A 22,493-nucleotide genomic window follows, 5' to 3' on the forward strand; every position below is an offset into this window, starting at 1 on the left:
CTTTTGATGCAGCCCAGGATGGGATTGGCCTTCTGGGCTGCAGCTGCCCACTGCCTGCTCATGTCCAGCTTCTCCTCCACCAGCACCCCCAAGTCCCTTTCCTCAGGGCTGCTTTCCAATCCCTCACCCCCTAGTTTGTATTGGTGGCGAGGATTGTTCCGGCCCAGGTGCAGAACCTTGCATTTGCTCTTGTTGAACCTCATGAGGTTCACCTGGGCCCACCTCTCCAGCCTGTCCAGGTCCTTTTGGATGACATCCCATCCCTCTGGTGTATCGACAACACCACACAGCTTGGTATCGTCCGCAAACTTGCTGATGGTGCCTTTAATCTCCCTGTCTATATCATTGATAAAAATGTTAAACAGCACCGGCCCCAGCATGGACCCTTGAGGAACACCACTTGTGACTGGTTTCCATCTGGACTTTGAGACATTTTTTTTTTTTTTTAAAAAAAAAAGCAAAAGGCAAATATCTTATGTTTACTTGAATAAAACTTAATTACAATTGTCTTTCAGTAACAGAAATAACAGAACTATAGCAAAGTGGTTGGTTTGGTATAATAAGTATTTTTGAGAACTTGACTATATAACTTTCTGTAACTGTAGTTACTTAGTTCCTCACCTGTAACTCTGAAAGTTAGAGTTTCTTCTAGCTATCTAAAACCACATCTTTCTTACAGCAAAGAGACAAAAATATTCAAGAAACATAAGGAAATGCAAGCTGTTTTGGTCAGCGCTGGCAGATAATCTTCCTGCTGCTTTTCCCCTTCCCATTACCGGGACGGGCAGTGTGATAATTGAGGCAGATCAGATTTTTGCCCAGTGGTGTCTGTTGTCTCCCATCATGGTCAATGGCAGCTAACCAGGAGCAGTGGTATTTCCTCTAAACGTGCCTCCAGCAAACAACTTGTCAGGTGCTGCATCCTTAGTTGAGGACGAGCTGAGAGCTGCGGTGGCGGCTCGTGACAAGTATCTTTTGCTGGCGTCCTGGAAGCAATTGTAAAATCTAGGATTTTCATTTTATTGCTGCATCAGTGACCCCAGCGTCCTTACTCTTCTGTCACTCTCTGCCTTTGAGCATCTCACGTTTTTGTGAAGATGACAGAAGTTAGCACATCAGACTTACTAATCTTCACTCCAATTTAAGTCTGTGTGTGGGGGTCTACAGACGTCTCTAAACCAGGCTTCCTGAGCTCTGCTCGTCGGAGTCCTCAGTCAGCAGGGGGCAGCAGGACCTGCTTGTTCTGAGGCAGAAACTGTCTTTTCTCCTTATTCTTTCAGATTTCAGTTATTACTTAGAGCTGAATGCCCTCCCCACCTAATGGCAGAGCTGTAGCTGTCACATGACAGACTCTTTGCTAATTGACGAACAGATCAGGCCTCTCATCTGTTTTCTACTGCTCTGGTGTCTGATGGGTCTCCACCAGCAATTACTTCTTCTCCTTTTCCAGCTCGTTAACTGTCATTATGATGCTGTGTGAACAGTCATAAAGAGAAATGAATAGTAGTCATAAAGACTCCTCTATCTTATAATTTTCCTTTAAGCCTGAAAACTGGCAACCAAAATAGACAAAGCAACAGAAGAGCATTTCCTTCGATGTATTGAAATTCTTGGAGATTTTAGTGCGTGTATCCGGGCAGTTGGTTCTTACAGGCTTTGCAAATCCTGTAGTCACACCTGCCTGAGAGCAGGATTTACTATCCTGATGTTATGGCTGGTTTATATAAAAAAAATATTATTACGGGTCAACATAAGCGGCAGCCAATTTTAACAAGTTACTCTGATGCTCTCCCTCAAATGTTATCTGTTTCCCTTTTTGCTCAGTAGGCAGCATGGTTGGAACATTACTGCCTCGTGCAGAGTCACACGTACAGTCATGGACTAATTTAGGATGCAAGGATCTGTGGAGATCTCTGGTCCAACCCTGTGCTCAAAATAGCCAGATTGTGGTGTGAAGATCTAACGCTGAAGTGAAAAACACAGCTCCAGGTTCAGTCTTCTCTGTGTCTTACATTGAGGTAGCTCTAGGCAGTGGTAAGATCCCCATGCTGAGCAAACCCAGCTCTCTCAACCTTGGACATTCTGTGCTCCAGCACTTGACTGTCTAGGTGGCCTGTGGACAACATTTTCTCTAGTCTGTTAGTGTCTTTCTTGTACATGGGAGCCCAAACTGTTCCCAGTATGTAATTGTGCCGAATTCCCAGTGCCGAAGAGCTGTGAGAAATCCCTTCCCTTGCCTGTTGGCTGCACTCTTGCTAATACCAGAATATCTGAGTTTAAACTTTTTGTGCTTGTTTCTTAAAGAGGTTTTCTGTCAACCTTGTTTCCCTCAAGTTCCTTGAGTGTCTGTTCCTCAGAGGTGGTCTTCCATTCTGCCCCCAGGGATTCTTTGCTGGGTATCTTGCCATAGGCTCCTTACCTGGATTAACTTCAGCACGTGCAAAGGTTCCTCTGAGATCTGCTGGTTAGTGTCATATGATAGTTTTCAACTTCTTGATTGTACCTGTCTAGTTTTTCTCCCAGACCTTCACTGGAAACTTTTTCCCTCTCCTTTTAGGCTTCCTGAGAGCAGTTGGGCCAATCATAGAATTGCCCAGGCCGGAAGGGACCTCCAAAGGTCATCTAGTCCGACCTCCCCGCAGTCAGCAGGGACACCCCCAACTAGACCAGGTTGCCCAGGGCCTCGTTGAGCCTCACCTTGAATATCTCCAGGGAAGGGGCCTCAACCACCTCCCTGGGCAACCTGTTCCAGTGCTCCACCACCCTCACAGTGAAGCCCGGAGCCTCCTCTTCTCCAGGCTGAACAACCCCAGCTCCCTCAGCCTGTCCTCGTAGCAGAGGTGCTCCATCCCCCTGATCATTTTAGTGGCTCTCCTCTGGACACGCTCCACCAGGTCCATATCTTTCCTATATTGAGGGCTCCGGACCTGCACGCAGTACTGTCTCTTATGGTTCCAGTAGGAATCCTAGATCTGCTTCAGCAGTTGCATTTTCTGTCTCCTCCTCACCAAGAAAACACAATAGAGCAGACATCAGTCATTGTGAAGTTCAGCCTCTGTGAAGGCTGTGACTCGGTGCTGTCTGCTGGCTCAAGTACCTGTTTCTCTCTCTGGGTACTGGTGTCTGGACAGAAACGATCGCGTCGCCGCTCCACAGGGTGACAGCAGATGCACATGTTGACTCTCTGAGAAGAATTGAAGTGGCTTTGTTGAGACTTTGCCTCCACCAGGCGTTTTGCCATCCTTGCAGCCAGACAGTGATCACTCTCTGGGTGAGGTTCCCTGAGAGAGCGAACAAGAGAGAATAAATGAGAGAAAAATGAATTTCACTGAATTTCACTGAATTTTTTAGAGTTGGAAGGGACCATAGAGATCATCTAGTCCAACTCCCCTGCTGAAGCAGGATTGCCTAGAGCTTGTCAGAGCATGTTACTCAGGAGCATCCAGGCGGGTCTTGAAAATCTCCAAGGAAGGGGACTCCACACCCTCCCTGGGCAGCCTGTTCCAGGGCTCTGTCACCCTCACTGTGAAGAAGTTTCTCCTCATATTTGAGTGGAACCTCTTATGTTCCAACTTGTGCCTGTTGCCCCTCGTCCTAGGGGGAGAATGACTTCCCTTGACCTGCTGGCTACACTCTTCCCTATGCAACCCAAGATACCATTGGCCTTCCTTGCCGCAAGAGCACACTGTTTACTCATCGTCATTTTACTGACCACCAGGACTCCTAGATCTTTCTCTTCAGTAGTTGCCTCTAGCAGGTCCACCCCTAACCTGTAGTGGTACCTGACATTTTTCTTCCCCAGGTGCAGGACCCTACACTTTTCCCTGTTGAACCTCATGAGGTTCTTCCTTGCCCAGCCCTCCAGCCTGTCCAAGTCTCCCTGGATGGCAGCACAGCCCTCCGGGGTGTCAGCCACCCCTCCCAGTTTGGTATCATCAGCAAACTTGCTGAGGATATACTCTGTCCCCTCGTCCAGGTCACTGATGAATATGTTGAACAGCACGGGTCCAAGTATTGACCCCTGGGGGACTCCACTGGTTACAGGCTTCCAACTTGAACCTGCTCCATTAATCATTACCCTTTGAGTCCTGTCACACAGCCAGTTCTCAATCCACCTCACTGTCCCCTCATCCAGCCCATACTGCCTCAGTTTCCCAATGAGGATGTTATGGGAGACAGTGTCAAAAGCCTTGCTGAAGTCAAGGTAGATGAGAGCCCTTCAGTGCTCAGGGCTTGCACCTTTTCTCTCTAGTGTTTGTTGTGATCTGTGCCTGGTGGCTTTAGAGCAGCTCTCCAGGTATGCCTAAATCTCTGCCGGGAGGGCTGTGAAGACCACAGGGTTTCTTCTGAACTTCCTCTGGCTTTGTGTATGTTTGCACAATCCTCACACTATAGTAACTGAGCGTAAAAAACTAAGCTACCGGGCGCAGTATAGCTGCATCCCTGGGTTCCTTCCTGAATAGTCCCTTATTGATAAGCAGTTTGCCTTATACTCTGCAGTAATGTCTAGAGGCTGTGGGCAAAGCAAGTCTCCTTCCCTTTTGCACATCACGTAACAAAGCAGAAGTTTGTTGAGTTTGGCTGAGGTAACTTAAAATCAGAAAAAGTTAAAAAGAGCGCCTGATAGCTTTCTCTGGTGAGATGATTGGCTTGGTGGATGAGGGGAGATGTTGTTTATCTCAGCTTCAGTAAGGCTTTCTACACCATCACCGAAAAGTTAAAAAGAGATGTTGTTTATCTCAGCTTCAGTAAGGCTTTCTACACCATCACCCACAACATCTTCGTAGAAGAACACTGACAAAGTACAGCTGGGTGAGTGGACAGTGAGGTGGCCTGCTGAGCTCAAGGGGTGATGGTCAGTAGCAGAAAGGTCAGCTGGAGGCCAGTGGTGTCACCCAGAGACTGATACTAAGGTTAACATTGTTTTACATCTTCATTGATGACCTGGAGGATGGGACCAGGTGCACCCTCAGCAAATTTATAGATGACAAACAGCTGGGAGGACTGGTGGATGGTTGTACTGCCATTCAGAGGGACTCCACAGGCTGGAGAACTTAGCAAAGAATAATAAATATCATTAAGTTCAAGAAAAGGAAATGCCAAGTCCTGCTCCTGGGGTGAAATAATCCAATGCAACAGTATGTGCCAGGGGCCAAACATTTGGAAAGCAGTCCAGCAGAAAAAAAAATAGGATCATGGTGGACAACAAGTTGAACATAAGCTGGCAGTATGTCCTTGGGGCTAAGGTCCCCTAACATGCATTGACAGCAGGCTGTGGAAGGTGATCCTTCCCATCTGCTGGTGAGACCACATCTGGAGTACTGTGTCCCTTTCTGGGCTCACCAGTACGAGAAAGGTATGGACATACTGGGGAGAATCCAGCAAAGTGCCACAAAGATGATTTAGGTTTTGGAACGCCCCTAGGAGAAGGTGAGAGCTCTGGATTTGCTTTGTCTGGAGAAGAGAGGGCTCAGGGGTGGATCTTATCAAGATGTGTAAATACACCAAGGGGACAAATGGGTAATGGGACATTAGAAGAGGTTGGACAGAGAGCCTTGGAGTCTCTACCCTTGGGTATGCTCAGAACCCAACCAGACATGGTCCCAGAGCAACCCTGCTGGAGGGGTTGGACTAGTTTTTGTCTCCAGAAGTGCATTCCAAGCTCAGCTATTCTTTGATTATCTGAAACAGCCTCCAGATCTGACACAGGGGCTGGGGAATTTACACACAGGAATGAAAGAGGACACTGACTTAGTGCTGTTCAGTCGGATGTAGAGCCCAGAGGCACCAGACCCCAGTTGTAAGGTCTAACCATGCAGCTTCTTTGCCTTCAATCTCCTTCCTGGCTTCTTATTACAGTATGAAAAAGCCCTCCTCCGAGGCTACGTTGAGTGTTGCTCCAACCTGACGTGGTGCACCAACCCTCAGGGCTGTGATCAGATCCTCCTTAAGGATGGATTTGGCTATGGGGCAGCCTGTTCCAAGTGCTCCTGGATATCCTGCTTCAACTGCAACTTTCCAGAGGTGAGGCTGAGCTGCATCGCGGGCGACATTGCCTTGGGGTTGGGCACACACCGTTCTGCTTTCCTGACCAGCTCTCTCTTTCAGGCCCATTATCCTGCCAGCTGCAGCCACATGTCTCAGTGGGTGGATGATGATGGGTACTACGAGGGAATGACAACTGAAGCCCAAAGCAAACATCTGGCTAAGCTCATTTCGAAGCACTGCCCAAGCTGTCAGGCTCAGATAGAGAAAAATGAGGGGTGCCTGCAGTGAGTATCCAGTTTTGCTTGTTACTGGGGACAGGAGAGGGCAAAAGACACACAGTTAGGCTTATTGTGTTTGGGTTTTTTTTTTTGGCTGGGGAGTTAAGAGTTACAGCAGGTCTGGTTTATAGTTTGAGAGGAACGAGTGATCGCTTTTATTTCCCAGGAAAAGCAAAATATTCCCCAGAGTTCAGAGTTAAATGCAGTGATAGCTCTGTAGTAGAGCCCAAACTGACTTTGCAGTACCTTTTTTATAGCACACGCTTGTCTGCTCTCAGAATCCACTATAGACAGGTACAGGTGAGGGGGGTGGATATCCCAGCGCCGTCCTTTTCTTGCCTGTTCACCTATTCCTGTAACTTTAAGCAATTTTCTTTTAACTGCCTCTTTCGCATTGGCCTGGATTCCTGGCAGCTTGTTGCGCGATAGGGGAGTAGCCACTGGTTTCTGCCTTGCCTTGGCACAGCCCTTAGGGATTTGTCCCCACATGTTGTGTGTGTGTGTGTGTGTGTGCCCCCGGGGCTGTGCAGTGCCTTTCTCCGCTCCGGTGATCATACAGATCTTGCTTCAGACTATGGAATGCTTAGTTTGCCCTTCAGGTACTTGTTTAAGTTTGTTCTGTGAGATGATGCTGCCAGTTTTCCCAGTGGAGACGCAGTGACTGGGTTTAAGAATCCCCTGCTTGCCAGGAGAGGCTTTAAAAAAAAAGATGTGGAGGCAAGTGGATGGTACTGAGTGAATGGGAGTGACTGGGTGGCACGCTCAGCCCTGGGACGTAGGGGAGCACCGGGAGGAGTTGCCTGCACGCAGGGTGTTGGTGAGGATGGAGTAACTCCCATTGTTCTTCTCCTGCCCCCCAGCATGACGTGTGCCAAGTGCAATCACGGCTTCTGCTGGAGATGCCTCAAGCCCTGGAAGCCAACTCACAAGGATTATTACAACTGCTCCGCTATGGTGAGTAGGTTTGCTGTGTCCCCGTGGTTCATGACCACGTTGAGATGCTCCTGGGGAGAGGAGGAAGGTCTCTGCTCGTGCCCTTCGCTCCGGACCTGGGGGTTCTCATTGACAAGAGGCTGAACATGAGCCGGCAGTGTGCCCAGGTGGCCAAGAAAGCCAATGGCATCTTGGCTTGTATTAGAAATACCATGACCAGCAGAAGTAGGGAGGTGATTGTGCTCCTGTACTCAGCACTGGTGAGGCCACACCTGGAGTATTGTGTCCAGTTCTGGGCACCTCAATACAAGAGAGATCTGGAGGTGCTGGAGCGAGTGCAGAGGAGGGCAACGAAGCTGGTGAGGGGGCTGGAAAACAAATCATATGAAGAGCGGCTGAAGGAGCTGGGGCTGTTTAGTTTGAGGAAGAGGAGGCTGAGGGGAGACCTCATCACTCTCTACAACTACTTGAAAGGACACTGTAGAGAGGTTGGTGCTGGTCTCTTCTCACAGGTAATTAACGACAGAACGAGAGGGAACGGCTTCAAGCTCCAACAGGGGAGGTTTAGACTGAACATTAGGAAGGAATTTTTCACCCAAAGAGTGGTCGGGCATTGGAACAGGCTGCCCAGGGAGGGGGTGGAGTCACCATCCCTGGCTGTGTTTAAGGGACATTTAGATGCGGTACTGAGGGACATGGTGTAGGGGAGGACTTTGTAGAGTAGGGTGGATGGTTGGACTCGATGATCCCAAGGGTCTCTTCCAACCTGAATGATTCTATGATTCTCTGACTTCGTGCCCTTGCCAGTGATACTGAGAGGGTTGCCAAAGTCTGTTTGTGTGGGAGCCATTTCTAGGTAACCCTGGTACCTGGGGGAAATTGCTACAGGTCGCTGCCTTTCCTTTCAGGTGAGCAAAGCAGCTTGGCAGGAGAAGCGTTTCCAGGATTACAATGAGAGATGCACCTTTCATCATCACGCAAGGGTAAGACCTCCTCCTTTTCTGTGCAAATGCTGACTCTGTTGCCTCTGCCTTGGTGAGCAGGACGGTTTCTGGTGTGTCTTCACCTGAAACTGAGAAGTAGATTTTGGATCCTGGTCATTTTCCCCTTGCTCTGATGTAAGGGGTGGTTCTTCTTCTCCCAAGTAAAGTCTGTTGTGGAAACTCAGCACCAAATTTGTGGTGTTCATGTGCTCAGCCTGGTGGGACTGGAGGCTGAACTCCATCTGGAGCTGAGATACTGTAAAAGGTTGAAGCGATAGCAGAGCAGAGATGTCATAGTTGGATGCAGTTAATGCTGTCCTGTTGCCTGTATCTCCTGGGATGGCACTTGGGGATGCCAGGCAATTAATTGCCTGTGTGGAAGGTGCTATTTTTTTGATCTTGTGGAGCTTGACATTGTTTGTTGTGTTTGTTTTTTTTTTCCCCCTCCTGTGATTATTGCAGGAATTTGCCACGAGTCTGAGGAAGAGGGTTTCTTCCATCAGTGAGATGCCAAAAATTAGGACTTTGACCTTTGTTCTTGATGCCTGCAAAGCACTAGAACAGGCACGGAAGGTAAGGCTGGGGAACAGGCTTGCTGGGGTTTGGTATATATACAACAGCCATATTCATATTCATGACATAGTCAATGTCATGCCAAGAAAACATTAGCATATTCATTACATTTCTGAGAATTCATTTACATTTTGGGCATGCTTAGTTGTGCCTTCTGGTGGTCCTCACTTTGAGTGAGGGTTTTTTTTCTTCCTCAATCTTCATCTTCTTCACCTGTCCTTTGGCTCACTTTTCATGTTGGCAGAACATTCTAACTGCTTAATTGCTCATTAAAACTAATGATCTCCCTGCTACCACCTGTTTGTCAGACAATGTCCATATTTATTGCATCCCTGTCTTAGGTCACCATGTTCTCAGGGCCACACATATCCTTTCTTATCTTACTAAGTCCTTGAAACCATTTGGGCTGGTTGCTAAAATAGCTACATTTCGTCTCTAAAAGAGAATTCTCTACAGTTTAACCATTTATAAACTACATAAAATCTGCCTTAGGCGTGGAATTGGTGCAGGGATCTGTAGGGTTTTCATATACTGGGTTTGGTCAATGTGAAGAGCCCCAGTGGTGGTACTGACCTTTTGAAAGCTCTCCTGATGCTGTGTTAGAGTTAGGAAGTCCCTCTTGATGCTCATGTTAGGATTTTTTCCTTTCTTAACTTCATTTCATGAGGCGTGGGTGTTTTGGGAGCGCCGAGGTACCTGCTGCATGCCCTAATAGCCACGTTAGGAAGGATTTGCAGCGCAGCCACGGGATGTGCGCGGTAAAGCCTGCGACAGCAGAGTCCTGTGGTGGCTTCTGTCCCCTGAAACACAGGGAGGAGGTGGGAATGACCTTGGCAGCGTTGCCTTTGCAATGTGTGCCTTTTTAGTGAGGGCAGACTTGATTTTGAAAGGCGTATGTGGAACAGGGGTGTTGTCTGACCCTGTTTTGTCTTTTCGGTATGGCAGTCCCTATGTTTGCCAGGATACAGCTGTTGCTGCTGCTGCATTTTCTAGGCCATTTCTTTAAATGGACACAGTGGCCTGTTTCCTGCTGGGTGCCTGGAGGGCTTTAGGGGTCATCCAGTCACGAGAGGAGCTTCTCACTTGTTGAAATACCTTTGGCGTGGGCTCTTGGTGCTGTACAGCACCGTGCCTGCTTCCCTTTGGGCTCGGTTTGTTGCCACCTGAGTTCAACCTGGGCTGCCCAGCAATTCTGCCTGGAATTGTAGGTTCTGTGTAGGTTCTTGTGGTGGTTTGCAGGTGGGAGCTCTGGGTTATTTCAGGCTCCAGTAGGAAATAAGTACACAATTCCTGTCTAATCCTGTCAGTAGCTGTTGGCAGCCTGGTGCTGCTCTCACCTGGCGTAACAGTTCCCTGGGCTGTGGCCACAGACTAGAAGTGCTGCCAGACTCCTCCTAGCATCCTCCTAACCCTCCAAAGCCTGGAAGGGTTTGATGCTTCTCTCTTCTTGCCCACTCTGAAGCTGAAGGAGGATGCTTACCGCATGAGAACAAGTCACGCGAGGAGAGGCTGAGGGAACAGGGCATGTTTAGTTTGAAGAAGAAGAGGCTGAAGGGAGACCTCGTTGCCTTCTACAACTCCCTGACAGGAGGGTGTAGAGAGGTGGGGGTTGGCCTCCCCCAACCAAGGACAGGAGCAGAGGAAATGGTCTGAAGTTGGGGCAGGGGAGGTTTAGATGAGATACTGGGAAGAATGACTTTGCTGAGAGGGTGGTCAGGCACTGGAAGAGCCTGCCCAGGGAGGTGGTGGAGTCACCATCCCTGGAGGTATTTAAGAAACATGTAGAGGTGGCACTTCAGGCCATGCTCTAGTGCCCGAGATTGTTGGGTTGTGTCTGTGGGGTTTTTTTTTTTGTTTGTTTGGTGGTTTGTTTTTTTTTTTGTGGTTGGATCAATGTGGTCCCTTCCAACCATGAAGATTCTGTGATCTGTGCTGCTCCAGGTGCTGGCCTACTCCTGTGTGTACAGCTACTATAACCAGGACACCGAGAGCATGGATATCGTGGAACAGCAGACTGAGAGCCTTGAGCTCCACACTAATGCTCTGCAAATCCTTCTGGGTAAGTCCCACAAGGTAGAGCCCAGCATTCCCAGCCATCAGCTTCAAGGGGTGGCGACTCTGCGGCGGGGCAGTATCATGCACACCAGCCCCCAGCTGGTCTCTCCCTTCTCCCAGCCCATTTTTGCCTTCTTGATGTCATTTCGGGGAAGTCCACCGAAGCAGTTTGGCTGCTGGTGGAGACCAACGCAGCGAGGAGCAACATGGTCCCTTCTGTAAAGAGGAATGTTAGGAGCACAGGAGACCTGAGCAGCTGCCACTGCCTTCGCAATCAGAGCCAAGAGGCTTGGTCTCTGGTTAAGAGAGGGGGGGGGGGAAGCAGCGTAACTTTGTTGGTCTTAAATTGCAGAGGAAACCCTGCTGCAGTACCAGGACCTGGCCTCTTCCCTTCAGCTCCTGAAAGCAGAGCATTTCAGTGCTGGTTTGGAGTTGGTACACCAGATCAAGAGGCGGCTCTTTGCAATTCTCTGGCACTCCACCCAGGTGAGGGCCACGTGCCTGTGAGTGGCGTGCCTTGCTCTTGGGCAAACCTAGAGAGGGGCTTGATTAGCTGAGGGAGCGGCCACTCCGTGCTGTTGTGTATGTAGGGAAAGGGCTTGCAGCATAAAATGCACCCCAAATAATAGCATATTGGTATACTCCCTCTTAAAACCGTTTTTCTGTGCTACCAGGATTTCCACGTTGGGCTCCAGACTTTGGCAGATCCTGCCCAGAAAAAGGTGAAACTCTCCAATGTGCCTACTTCAGCCCCTGCCTGCGTGGGGTGAGTTTTCATAGTGGGAAGAAGTGGCTGGAGTTTTCCTCCTGTGCTTGCTGACATACATTAAGAGTTAATAACAGAGTTAATGACTTGCATCCTGTGTTGTGGTTTGAGATAACAGTGTAAGTGAGTGACATAGTGGTACGGGGAGACCAGCAAAACCTCCACTCGGTGTGCAGCCGTGGGCAAGGAACCCCCGTCACTGGCAGACCCGGTTATGGAAGTTGTTCTCCCTGGACTTTTTTTGGGGTTTCTGGGGAGAGTCTCCCTCTTTCTTCAGAGGTGCATCAGAGATGGAGGAGGTGTCTAGATGAGAGAAGCAAGAAAATGAACAGATATGGTGTGGGGGGTGGGGAATGGAAGGGTCTGGCCTTTATTTGAAGAGGGAGGGTGAGGGTGGTGTGGGACTGGGCTGTGGTTGCTGCTGGCAGCCAGGGCTCTGCTCTGATGCTCTCCTCCTCCTTGCCAGGCTGAAGCGTAGCGTCTTGTGTGACTCCCCCAACGCAGAGGAAGGTGGCAAAGAGGGTGAAGATGAGGAGTACGAGCCGCAATGGCAGGAAGATTATGACGACGACGATGACCTCGATGAAGACAACTTTCTGTTTGACGACGAGTCGGATAACCTTGATTGTGACTCCTACTTCGATGATGATGATGCTTATGATTAGACTTGGGGCCTCACCCAGCCTAGACCTCTGCCTCTATTCTGTCTAGACCACTTTGTATTAGTGTCTTTTTCCTCAAAGACAAGTGAGGGGCTCTGGGGCAGAGAGGTTTCCTCTGGGGGCTACTTAGTGTCTCCCCTTTAAGCCGTTGCTCCAGGCAGATGGGCTGTGTGACTGTGGCCACCTCTCTCAGAAAACCACCCCCCCTCCCCTTTCTCCCTTGTCTCCATTTCCTATCGAGTCAGAAAGTCACAGCCCACCTGCCAAGCGAGGGCCACTTGTTAAAGTGTCTCTGGGCACGCTGTCCCCAAGGGCTGGGCGCAGGCGAGGGTGGTACGTGCCCTGGCACCGTCTAATCCAGCCACTGTCTGGAGAGGCTGGAAATCATCCACCTGTTCACACTCAAGTCCAAGCCTCCTGCCTGGAGCTGGTGGGATTCCCCCCGGAGCCACAGGTCCCAGGTGGCTGTGGATCCCTCTAGCTGCTGGGGACAGCTTTTCTTTTGCAGTTTGTTGGGGCTTTTGTCTTCTCTGCGAGGGAGCAGGATGGGCTGCCCTGAGCAGCACAAGTTGGCAGGACTCTTTTAAGTGTATAAATGTATGCATGCACATGTTTTGTCTTCTCTGCGAGGGAGCCCTGAGCGGCACAAGTTTGCAGGACTCTTTTAAGTGTATAAATGTATGCATGCACATACACACATATCATATATATATATATATATATAGATATACGCAGAGGATGTTCAGATAATACTTTATCTTTGCAAAAAAGAAAACCCTGAGGCGCAAGGGTTGAAAAAAAGTTCTGTTAAAAAAAAAAAAAAAAGTTTTCTTCTAGCACAGGCCTCCTTGTGGTCTATGGGAAACACGGGTGTGAAGGGAGAGCGGGACGGTCTTGAGTGGGGAGGATGTGACCTGGAACTGCTCATTCCAGGGGTTACTTGTGACATGGGTGTGGGTTTGGAATCTCTTAGGCCTTGGGGATCACCTGGGAGGGATGTGGAGGATGCTGGGTGGGGACAACTGCTGGGACAGACCAGAGAGAGGAGTGATTTTTATTTTTTTTTTTTCCACTCCCCAACTCCCCGCCTCACTCCTCGTCCTGCTCAGTCCAGGAGGCTGAACCCCAGAGTCCGTCACGGTGGAATTCCTAGCCCTGCTCCCCTCATATCCTGCCCCACAGCCAGAGGGTGACACTTCTCTGGGCCCTGTCCTCAGGGCCACCATGGTTAGAGCTGTGGTGGATCTCCCCAGACAGCGTCATCTTCCTCAGGGTGACCTGTCCCTCCAGGAACAGCCTGGATTCCCCAGGTTGATAGGGGACAGAGCAGAACATCCTGGATGCCTGCGTTCCCCATGTGGAGACCCTCTACCTGGAGTTCCTCACCCACCGTCTCCTGGATCCTTGCTTATAACCTAAAAAAGTCATAAGGAGTATGAGGTCCTTCTTTCACGGACAAGATAAGTGAAAATGGAGCTCAAGCCTTGATCTCCTGCTCCAGGAGAGGCTTCTCTCCTCCCTGAGCTCCCCTTAGGACACCTGTGTTGGGGTTTGAGGGGTGCACTGTCAAACTGCCCACCTGACATTGGCCCTGGAGAAGGCCACGCTGGGAACCTGGTATCAGAACCAACAGCCCTCACGTGATAAAAAAAAAAAATCATCACCGTTTTGTTAATGGGATTTATATTGTTAATGGCAGGGATCACCGTGACGTGTGAGAGAGTGTGAGGCAGCAAAGGGGACAGCAAGAAAAAGGCAGGAAAGGCAGGGACAAGAATAAAAGAGGCACAGAGAGAGGGGAACAAGGGAGCAGGCCAGAGATGGAGAAAGAAACAGCAGGGATGGAGGAAAAGAGGCAGAAAGAAGGAGTGGGGGCAGGACAGAAAGAAAAATAAGGGTGGGGAGGAGGGTGGAGATGAACAAAACCCGGGATGGGCAGATGACAGAGAGGGATTAAAAAGAAGAGGGGCGGGGAGCAGAGGGACACAGTGAGGAACAATGGGCCAGGGAGCAGGACAGGGCAGCAGGGAACAAAACAGGGAGAGGGAGAGGAACCAGCGGGGGGAAGGGAAAACGACAGGAGGACAGAGCAACAGGGGGAAAGAGAGTCAGGGAGCAGGAGGGTGGGAGAGAGTGAGAAAAAGAGGGGGAGTGAGCAGGACAGAGTGGGAGAGACACGGCGCAAGGCAGAGGAACGGGGGAGTAAAAGAAAAGGCACAGGGAACTTTTTACAAAGAAAAAAAACAACAAAAAACCAGAACGAACCAAGAGAGTGCACAATAGAGATGGGGAAGGGGATGGGGAGCAGAGAGAACACGAGAGCAACATGAGAGACAGGACACTGGGCAGAAAGGAAGAGGAAAAACAGGATAGAAAGCTGGATATAAGGATGGAAGAAAGACAGGAAAATAAAACAGTATTTATTACACAGTCTGGCTAATTAAAATGTAAACAATCTACCAGCTTGAACAGAACTGCTTTCCATAGTGGCTTAGCCCATGTCTCATTAATTTGGCATCTGTCTCTTGGCAGGGTGTGCAGGGCTATAAAACTCACCATCGTAACACATGGAGGGAGAAACAAGCTTACAGGAGTAAGCTGCACGGATTACGTGCACATAATTCAATAAGGCTTAATCCTGGCTTCTATGATCAATTAATACTCTGATCACTAAATTTTATTTCTGCAAATTCCATGCTCCTCCATTAAAAAAAAAAAAAAAACCAACAAAAATTGCATTATCTCAGTGTTGGATCCAGGGTCGTTTGAAGATGCCGTGAACATAAGGAGGGACTTTGCTTTTCCAGGTTCTTTGGAAATCCTGCACTGACCTTCAAATTGAGCAAGAAGAGGACGAGAAAACCAGAAATCTTTACCACATGTTCCTTCAGCAGACACAGCAGGGTGAGGGGTGTGTGGGGCCGCAGGACACAGAGCTGGTCTTCAGAGTCCACGGGGAAGAAAAAGCCTCGGCTGCTTTGGTTTTCTGGCTTTTTCAAACCAACAATGAGCCCGAGTTCAGTCCCGTGCCTGTGCCACGAAGAGGGTAGAGACATTTCTGCATCACATATAACAGGTTTATCTCCTACACAGGTATGAACACGCTGCCTTCCCCCGCTGCGCTTCTCAGGGGTTGTATTTTCATTATTCGCGAATAAACGCATTCGAAGAACTTTTAACCATTAGTGACTTCAGGCACTTTTGGTTTGAAAGAAACCCAAGAAAACAGCATACAGGAGGTAATTCATTTTAATAGTCTCTGCATTTTCAATATTTGAAAGGAAAAATAATGGGGTAAGGGTAGGAGTATGCAGCCGTTACCGATAGAAGCAGCATTAGGAAGCTTCTCAATGTTGCTTTTTGGTATTTCATGGGGAAAACATCGAGCCCAAGGTTCCTCATCCCTAAGTTCTTGGGGGCTGGGGAGAGAAGGAATCTGACACTCCTAGTAAATTGCCCGAGAACCCCAGCTTACAGTTACTCAATGTCTTCTGGTCTGACAGGATGAGGCAGAGGTATAATTGATTTCTTCTCTGTATCTCTGGAGAGAGCTTTTCTCATATCTGTGGCAAAAGAAATGGTATTATAAGAAGACAACAATTACCCAAGGCCATATTAAGTGAATTCTCTATTACAATGTGGTATTTTTAAATCAAGACTTCATAGAATCACTGAATATCTCAAGTTGGAAGGGAAGGAGCCAGATCATCAAATCCAACTCCCCACTCCAGGACTACCTAAACACGTTGACCAATAGTACCATCTGGATGCTCCTTGAAGTCTGATGGGTTTGGTGCTATGACCACTTCCCTGGGCAGCCCGTTCCAGTGACAGAGCACCCTCTCTGTGAAGAACCTTTTCCTAATGTCCAATCTGAACTTCCCCTGATGCAGAGTCATTCCACTCCCTCGTGTCCTACGGCTGACCACCAGACAGAGGAGACTAGCACCTCCCCCTTGAGGGAAGCTGTAAGACTTCCATGAGGTGCCACCTCCACCTTCTCTTCTCCAGGCTAAACAAACCAAGCCACCTCAGCCACTCCTCATAAATCTTGCCCTTGAGACCCCTCACCATCTTGGTCACCCTCCTCTGGACACACTCTAGTAGTTTGATGGCCGTAATGTTGTTGAGCAGCAACGTTCTCAACTGGAATATAACACTGTATGAAACTCAACTGGATGGAAAGGAAAACAGGAGGCTAAAGGGACAAGCATATGATTTAAGGCATCTGCAATGGCAGATGTCTGTCTGTAGCCCCATTCTCAACTGGAATATAACACTGCATGAGACTCAACTGGATGGAAAGGAAACAGGAGGTTAAAGGGACAAGCATATGATTTAAGGCATCTGCAATGGCAGATGTCTGTCTGTAGCCCCTGTATTTCAGTTTCCTGCGTGTCCAAGGAACAGTACAAGAACAGGAAAGACTTACAGCATGGCCCTTTGGGGAGGATACATAAAGGAAAGAAGATCTAGAAACAGAAAGCAGCTGGTACTTCAGTTTTGTTAACAGAATTAATATTAACATAGTTGAATTTCCACCGTGTCCTTCCCTTTTAAATTGAAAATGCCACCCAATTCTCTGCCACTGTTGACCACTGACACTTGTAAAATTGTAGTCAGACCTCTGAGAAAAAGTTTCAAGTCCCTGTTACGAGATGAAGAAAGAGCTGCCAATCCCTCCACCAATAACAGTAGCAAAAACCCAGCCGCTGGGCACTGGCATTCCTCAGAAAGAAAAATCTGATAAGAGACTGCATTTTAATTTTCATCTTATCTACAGGATAAATGTCTTTGTACTTAATAATTTTTTCCTGTTTCGTAGTTTGTTTTGCCACAGATGCTACAAAATGTGTACATTGCAAGATTAAGTTTTCTAACTGTTGTAATATTTGGTAGGAAAAGCTACCTAAAGGGATATGCAAAAATCCCATTCTTCAACAACTATCCGAAATTGCTTCACGTTAAAAAAAACCAAAAAACCACACCACCTTCACACAAAGAGGCCCAGGAACCCTTAATTTGAGAATCTTTCCATTGAACTCGAGACAGAACAAGTACTTACCATAAGCATCTTCATCTGGCTCCCCGCTGCTGGCAGAGTAGTACTCCAACACCGTGCGGTACACGCTGTAGCCCAGCTGCTTGTACATATTTACCGCAACCTGGTTCGATACCCTCACAAAGAGATCGACGAAAAATCCACCCTTTCTTTGAAAAAAATATCACAAACAACAACAACAACAAAAAAAACCCCAGTAAGGAATAGTAGGTGAACCTGTAATCAAACCAAGGGCAGACCTTGGGCACATGAAGGACAGGGAGGTGATCCAGGACACCCAACATGGCTTTACTAGGGGCAGGTCCTGCCTGACTAACCTAGTGGCCTTCTATGATAAAGTGACTTGGGCAGTAGACAAGGGGCAACCTATGGATGTGATCTATCTGGATTTCTGTAAGGCCTTTGACACGGTCCCCCACAACATCCTGATTGCCAAATTGGAGGGGTACGGATTTGATGGGTGGACTGTTCAGTGGAGAAGGAACTGGCTGGATGGTCGCATCCAGAGGGTGGTACTCAATGGCTCAAAGTCCAGATGGAAACCAGTCACAAGTGGTGTTCCTCAAGGGTCCATGCTGGGACCGGTGCTGTTTAACATTTTTATCAATGATATAGACAGGGAGATTAAAGGCACCATCAGCAAGTTTGCGGACGATACCAAGCTGTGTGGTGTTGTCCATACACCAGAGGGATGGGATGTCATCCAAAGGGACCTGGACAGGCTGGAGAGGTGGGCCCAGGTGAACCTCATGAGGTTCAACAAGAGCAAGTGCAAGGTTCTGCACCTGGGCCGGAACAATCCTCACCACCAATACAAACTTCCAGAGAAAGGCCAAGAAAATGATCAGGGGGTTGGAGCACCTCTGCTACGAGGACAGGCTGAGGGAGCTGGGGTTGTTCAGCCTGGAGAAGAGGAGGCTCCAGGGAGACCTAATAGCAGCCTTCCAGTACCTGAGGGGAGCCTAGAGGAAGGCCGGGGAGAGCCTGTTTAGAAAGGCCTGTAGTGACAGGACGAGGGGCAATGGCTTCAAGCTGGAGGGGAACAGCTTTAGACTGGAGATGAGGAGAGGGTTCTTCACTGTGAGGGTGGTGGAGCACTGGAACAGGTTGCCCAGGGAGGTGGTTGAGGCCCCATTCCTGGAGATATTCAAGGTGAGGCTCGACGAGGCCCTGGGCAACCTGGTCTAGTTGGGGGTGTCCCTGCTGACTGCGGGGGGTCGGACTAGATGACCTTTGGAGGTCCCTTCCGGCCTGGGCAATTCTATGATTTGGGAAGCTAATCAAACACTTTTCACACTGTAATAAGCGATGCGCTCCTTGACTGAGGGACAAATCCACTACAGGCACAAATTGCTATTTATTTTTCCCAACCACTCTTTTACACCAGCCAGAATTATGAACAGAAAGAACAGGACAAGCTAAACACTCACACACGCCTCATATCCATAGGAATTTTTTTTAAAAGAATAAATTCACATTTTAAATGGCATTGGCTTAGGGACTGCCTCCTTCAAAGTGCACGTGAGGGAGGGGGAATCAGTCACAAAATTCAGTTGCCCAACAGGAGACAGCCCTTCTCCCCACAAGGTCAATTTTTCAAAAAGTACTATTTTCCGATTTTACCACCTACAACGGGGTTACCCTACCAGCACGATTTGGGGACATTTTCCCCTGTGTTCATTTGATGCTAAATTAGATTTTCTGCAGGTGCTAGTCACCAAGCACGAGATGGGAAGAGCCACCCTCTGCTGTACACCAGACTGTGCCCGAGGGAATCGCACGAAGCCCACGATTACTGAACTAGTACATCAGACGGATGTTTTGCAAAGTTCTTTTCCTCTCAAGAAAAGGACCTTCCATACAGTCCCTCTATTGGAATTCAGGCTACTTCCTATTCATTCTGGCAAGGCAGCTTTCAGAGAAACCCTGAGATTTCAAACAGCCAAGCAACACGTGGAATTCTTTCCAGCTACGGGGAATTTCAGCAAATCAGAACACAACGTAAGTAATATTTTGGGTCTGCTTCACGCAACTCAAATATCGAAGCCACAGATGGGTGTCTGCAGAAAGATTACTTGAAAAGGTAAACACAAAGATAAGCACAGTACTTACTTTTCTGAAATTTCTTCCAGTAGTTCCATCAATTTAGCGGCCAAACCCAGCCGTCGAAATTCGGGTGCGACAGAGAGAGCTGTAACGTGGCCGTGCCATTCCTCCCGAGCCACAGAGCCTTCTGCTTTACCCATTACTGTGAACACACAGAGCATCAGAGCAGTAGTGCCTCTGGAATAACACAGCACCCACAGCTAAACACCTTGACAAGTCAGGAACCAAGCAGTGTATGAACAAAGATCGCAACGACTGTGGGTGAAGGCTCAGAGAGGGGTATCCACATTATCGCTCTGCCATTCAGCAACCCCTAAAAACGTCACTTCGCTCGAGTACTACAGTAAAAAACCACAATATTTTTTGCAAATTCATTGTCTGAGGCATGACTTCCAAATGTAAATCTTGAGCAAAGTCTCGTGAGTCTTTAACTGAGTGGAATTCAGGAACAGACTAAAATAATGGAGGAGGAAAGGAGGGCGAGAAGGCCAAAACTAACTCACCAACCTTTGTCAGTGTCAATGGAAGGCTGACACCCTACAAACGTGGTATGTTTAAGGGAAAAAAAAAAAGAAAAAGAAAAAAAAAAGGGAGGGTGTGTTGTTTTGGGTGGGCTTCTTTGTAGTTCCTCTCCTTTCTACACATCGCCAAAACCAGTGTTAGAATCACAGAATCACAGAATTGTAGTGGTTGGAAGGGACCTCAGAGATCATCGAGTCCAACCACAAAAAAAAAACAACAAAAAAACCCAACAACAACAAAACAAAACAAAACAAAACAAACAAACAAAAAACCAGCACCCACCACCTAGACACACAACAACAACCACCAAACCAAAAACCATCACCCACCCACACAGCACCCCACCACAAACCAATAATCTTGGGCACTAGAGCATGCCCTGAAGAACCATGTCTACACGTTTCTTAAATACCTCCAGGGATGGTGACTCCACCACCTCCCTGGGCAGCCCATTCCAATGCTGGATAACCCTTTCAGTAAAGAAATGTTTCCTAATATCCAACCTGAATAGTTAGTTCCCTAATGAATATTCACACTTCCACATGGTACTTTTATAAACATCAATCACTACTAATTACACTGAATACAGCTACTGATGCAGTAGCTATAGAGAAACCTTTTGTACAGCAAACACTTTAAGATTTACTACGTTAAACACTTTATTTCCCTGCAAAATATTTCCCTTTATTTGCCCATCCCTGCCAAGACACATATTCTACCCCTACTCTCCCCTCATGCCAAAAAAAAAAAACTCTGGAAGAAATAAACAGACCAACAACCCTACTTGGAGTGATTTCTGAGAAAATATAGTGATTTCTGAGAAAATATTCCACAGCCTATAAGGAAATGACATCCAGAGCTTTCGCTTATAGGACAATGCAAAACCCAACCCCAGGCTTTTTACTTACTGGTGACTGGCAGGGGGTGAGGTCAGAGCTGAGCGCAGGTATTTAACTCCAGGGTTACAGAAATGCTGGCACAAATACCTCTGCCTGTATAAACCCTGGGCGGGGGTTATGAGCCCCCCAGACTCCTTGCCAGGTGAGAAATGTCAAACTCAAGACTACTGCTGGGAGTCCTACCTCATACCCTTAGACACTGATGAAACGGGAAGATGGCATCTAATGCTCCTCTTCCCTGTTGGGTGTCTGGACGGATCATAGAGTGGTTTGGGTCAGAAGGGACCTTAAAGATCACAGAATCTTCATGGTTGGAAGGGACCCCTGAGATCATTAAGTCCAACTACAAAAAAAACCCAACAACAAAAACCCCCAAAACCCCACAAACAGACACAACCCAACAATCTCGGGCGCTAGGGCATGCCCTGAAGTGCCACGTCTACATGTTTCTTCAATCCCTCCAGGGATGGTGACTCCACCACCTCCCTGGGCAGGCTCTTCCAGGGCCTGACCACCCTCTCAGCAAAGTCGTTCTTCCCAATATCTCATCTAAACCTCCCCTGCCCCAACTTCAGACCATTTCCTCTGCTCCTGTCCTTATTCCCTTGGGAGAAGAGGCCAACCCCAACCTCTCCCTTTCAGGGAGTTGTAGAGGGCAATGAGGTCTCCCCTCAGCCTCCTCTTCTCCAAACTAAACATGCCCAGCTCCCTCAGCCTCTCCTCGTAGGACTTGTTCTCCAGACCCCTCCCCAGCTGGGTGGCTCTCCTCTGGACATGCTCCAGCAGCTCAATGTCCTTCCTGTGGTGAGGGGCCCAGAACTTAACACAGCCCTTGAGGTGAGGCCTCACTAGTGCCCAGGACAGAGGCACCATCACCGCCCTATCATTGAGATCATCAAGTTCCAACCCCCCTGTCCTGGGCAGGGACACCTCCCACCAGAGCAGGTTGCTCCAAGCCCCATCCAGCCTGGCCTTGAACCCCTCCAGGGATGGGGCAGCCACAGCTTCTCTGGGCAACCTCTTCCAGTGCCTCACCACCCTCAGAGTGAAAAATGTCTTCCTGAGATCGACACTAAATCTGCCCTCTTTGGTGGGAGGAGTAAGGAAAGCTCCTGGGTTACAAATCCCCCAGCGGAGGCCCGACGGGGGCCGGAGCACTCACTGTAGCCCATCAGCTCCCCGCCGGGCGCCTCGGCGACGATGAAGTACTCGGGCCAGTGGGCCAGGTACTGCAGGTAGAAGGGGATCCCATACTGGGGCGGCCGGGTTAAGGACCAAGCCGTCTCCGCCGGGTCCCCCGCCTCCTCCCTCCCTCTCTCCCTCCCTCCCCGGTGGGAAGGATACGGTCTCCGTCAGCGGGTCCAGGTTGCTGCGGGAGGAGAATGAAGGCTCAGCACCCGCCTGGGCCCGGCCGGGGGGCGGCGGCTGAGGGAAGGGGGGGAGCCGCTTGGTGCCCGGCCCCGGGCCTAAGGCAGCAGGAGGGGCTGAGGAGGGGGGATAAGGAGGAGGAGAGGGAAGGCGCTCACATGTTGTTGAAGCGGAAAAGGTCGTCGCAGGTGAAGGCGCGGAGCGTCGTCATGAGGAGGCTGTTGCTGCCGCTGGGCCCGGCACCGGTAACGCCGACCAGGAAGCGCTCCCGCCGCTAAGCGTCACTTCCGCCGACCAG

At 49.0% G+C, this 22,493-nt stretch overlaps 2 protein-coding genes across 3 annotated transcripts in view; one reads left to right on the top strand and one right to left on the bottom strand.

The window, feature by feature from the left end:
* The window catches only part of LOC106900356 (cullin-9-like), a 57,606-nt gene extending 45,348 nt beyond the window's left edge, over positions 1-12,258 (top strand). The window contains exons 24-32 of the mRNA XM_014962382.1: positions 5,860-6,024; positions 6,109-6,272; positions 7,127-7,220; positions 8,108-8,182; positions 8,645-8,755; positions 10,697-10,814; positions 11,163-11,296; positions 11,485-11,576; positions 12,043-12,258. Coding sequence (XP_014817868.1) covers positions 5,860-6,024; positions 6,109-6,272; positions 7,127-7,220; positions 8,108-8,182; positions 8,645-8,755; positions 10,697-10,814; positions 11,163-11,296; positions 11,485-11,576; positions 12,043-12,241 — 1,152 coding nt within the window. The 3' untranslated portion in view covers positions 12,242-12,258. The remainder of the gene's footprint in view (positions 1-5,859; positions 6,025-6,108; positions 6,273-7,126; positions 7,221-8,107; positions 8,183-8,644; positions 8,756-10,696; positions 10,815-11,162; positions 11,297-11,484; positions 11,577-12,042) is intronic.
* A 1,646-nt stretch (positions 12,259-13,904) lies between these two features.
* Positions 13,905-22,493, bottom strand: NAA20 (N(alpha)-acetyltransferase 20, NatB catalytic subunit). Of its 2 annotated transcripts, XM_014962474.1 has the most exons (7): positions 22,354-22,493; positions 22,172-22,196; positions 21,990-22,080; positions 19,413-19,548; positions 17,304-17,449; positions 15,714-15,801; positions 13,905-15,268 (listed from the first exon to the last, which is right to left on the bottom strand). In XM_014962474.1, the coding sequence occupies exons 1-6, from the start codon at positions 22,404-22,406 to the stop codon at positions 15,716-15,718; spliced, it is 537 nt and encodes a 178-aa protein (XP_014817960.1). In that variant the 5' UTR covers positions 22,407-22,493; the 3' UTR covers positions 13,905-15,268; positions 15,714-15,715. The 2 variants fall into 2 exon arrangements, with proteins under 2 accessions (XP_014817960.1, XP_014817959.1); XM_014962473.1 differs by lacking the exon at positions 13,905-15,268 and having other exon boundaries at positions 15,470-15,801.

This window comes from Calidris pugnax, unplaced genomic scaffold (genome assembly GCF_001431845.1).
Source record: "Calidris pugnax isolate Ruff unplaced genomic scaffold, ASM143184v1 scaffold147, whole genome shotgun sequence".
NCBI classification, from domain to species: Eukaryota; Metazoa; Chordata; class Aves; order Charadriiformes; family Scolopacidae; genus Calidris; species Calidris pugnax.

Coding starts and splice junctions, on each gene's coding strand:
- NAA20 (XM_014962474.1), bottom strand. CDS start 22,406: ATGACGACGCTCCGCGCCTTCACCTGCGACGACCTTTTCCGCTTCAAC. Junction 22,197..22,353: donor CTTTTCCGCTTCAACAACAT/GTGAGCGCCTTC, acceptor CTCCTCCCGCAG/CAACCTGGACCCGCTGACGG. Junction 17,450..19,412: donor CTGGAAGAAATTTCAGAAAA/GTAAGTACTGTG, acceptor TTTTTTTCAAAG/AAAGGGTGGATTTTTCGTCG.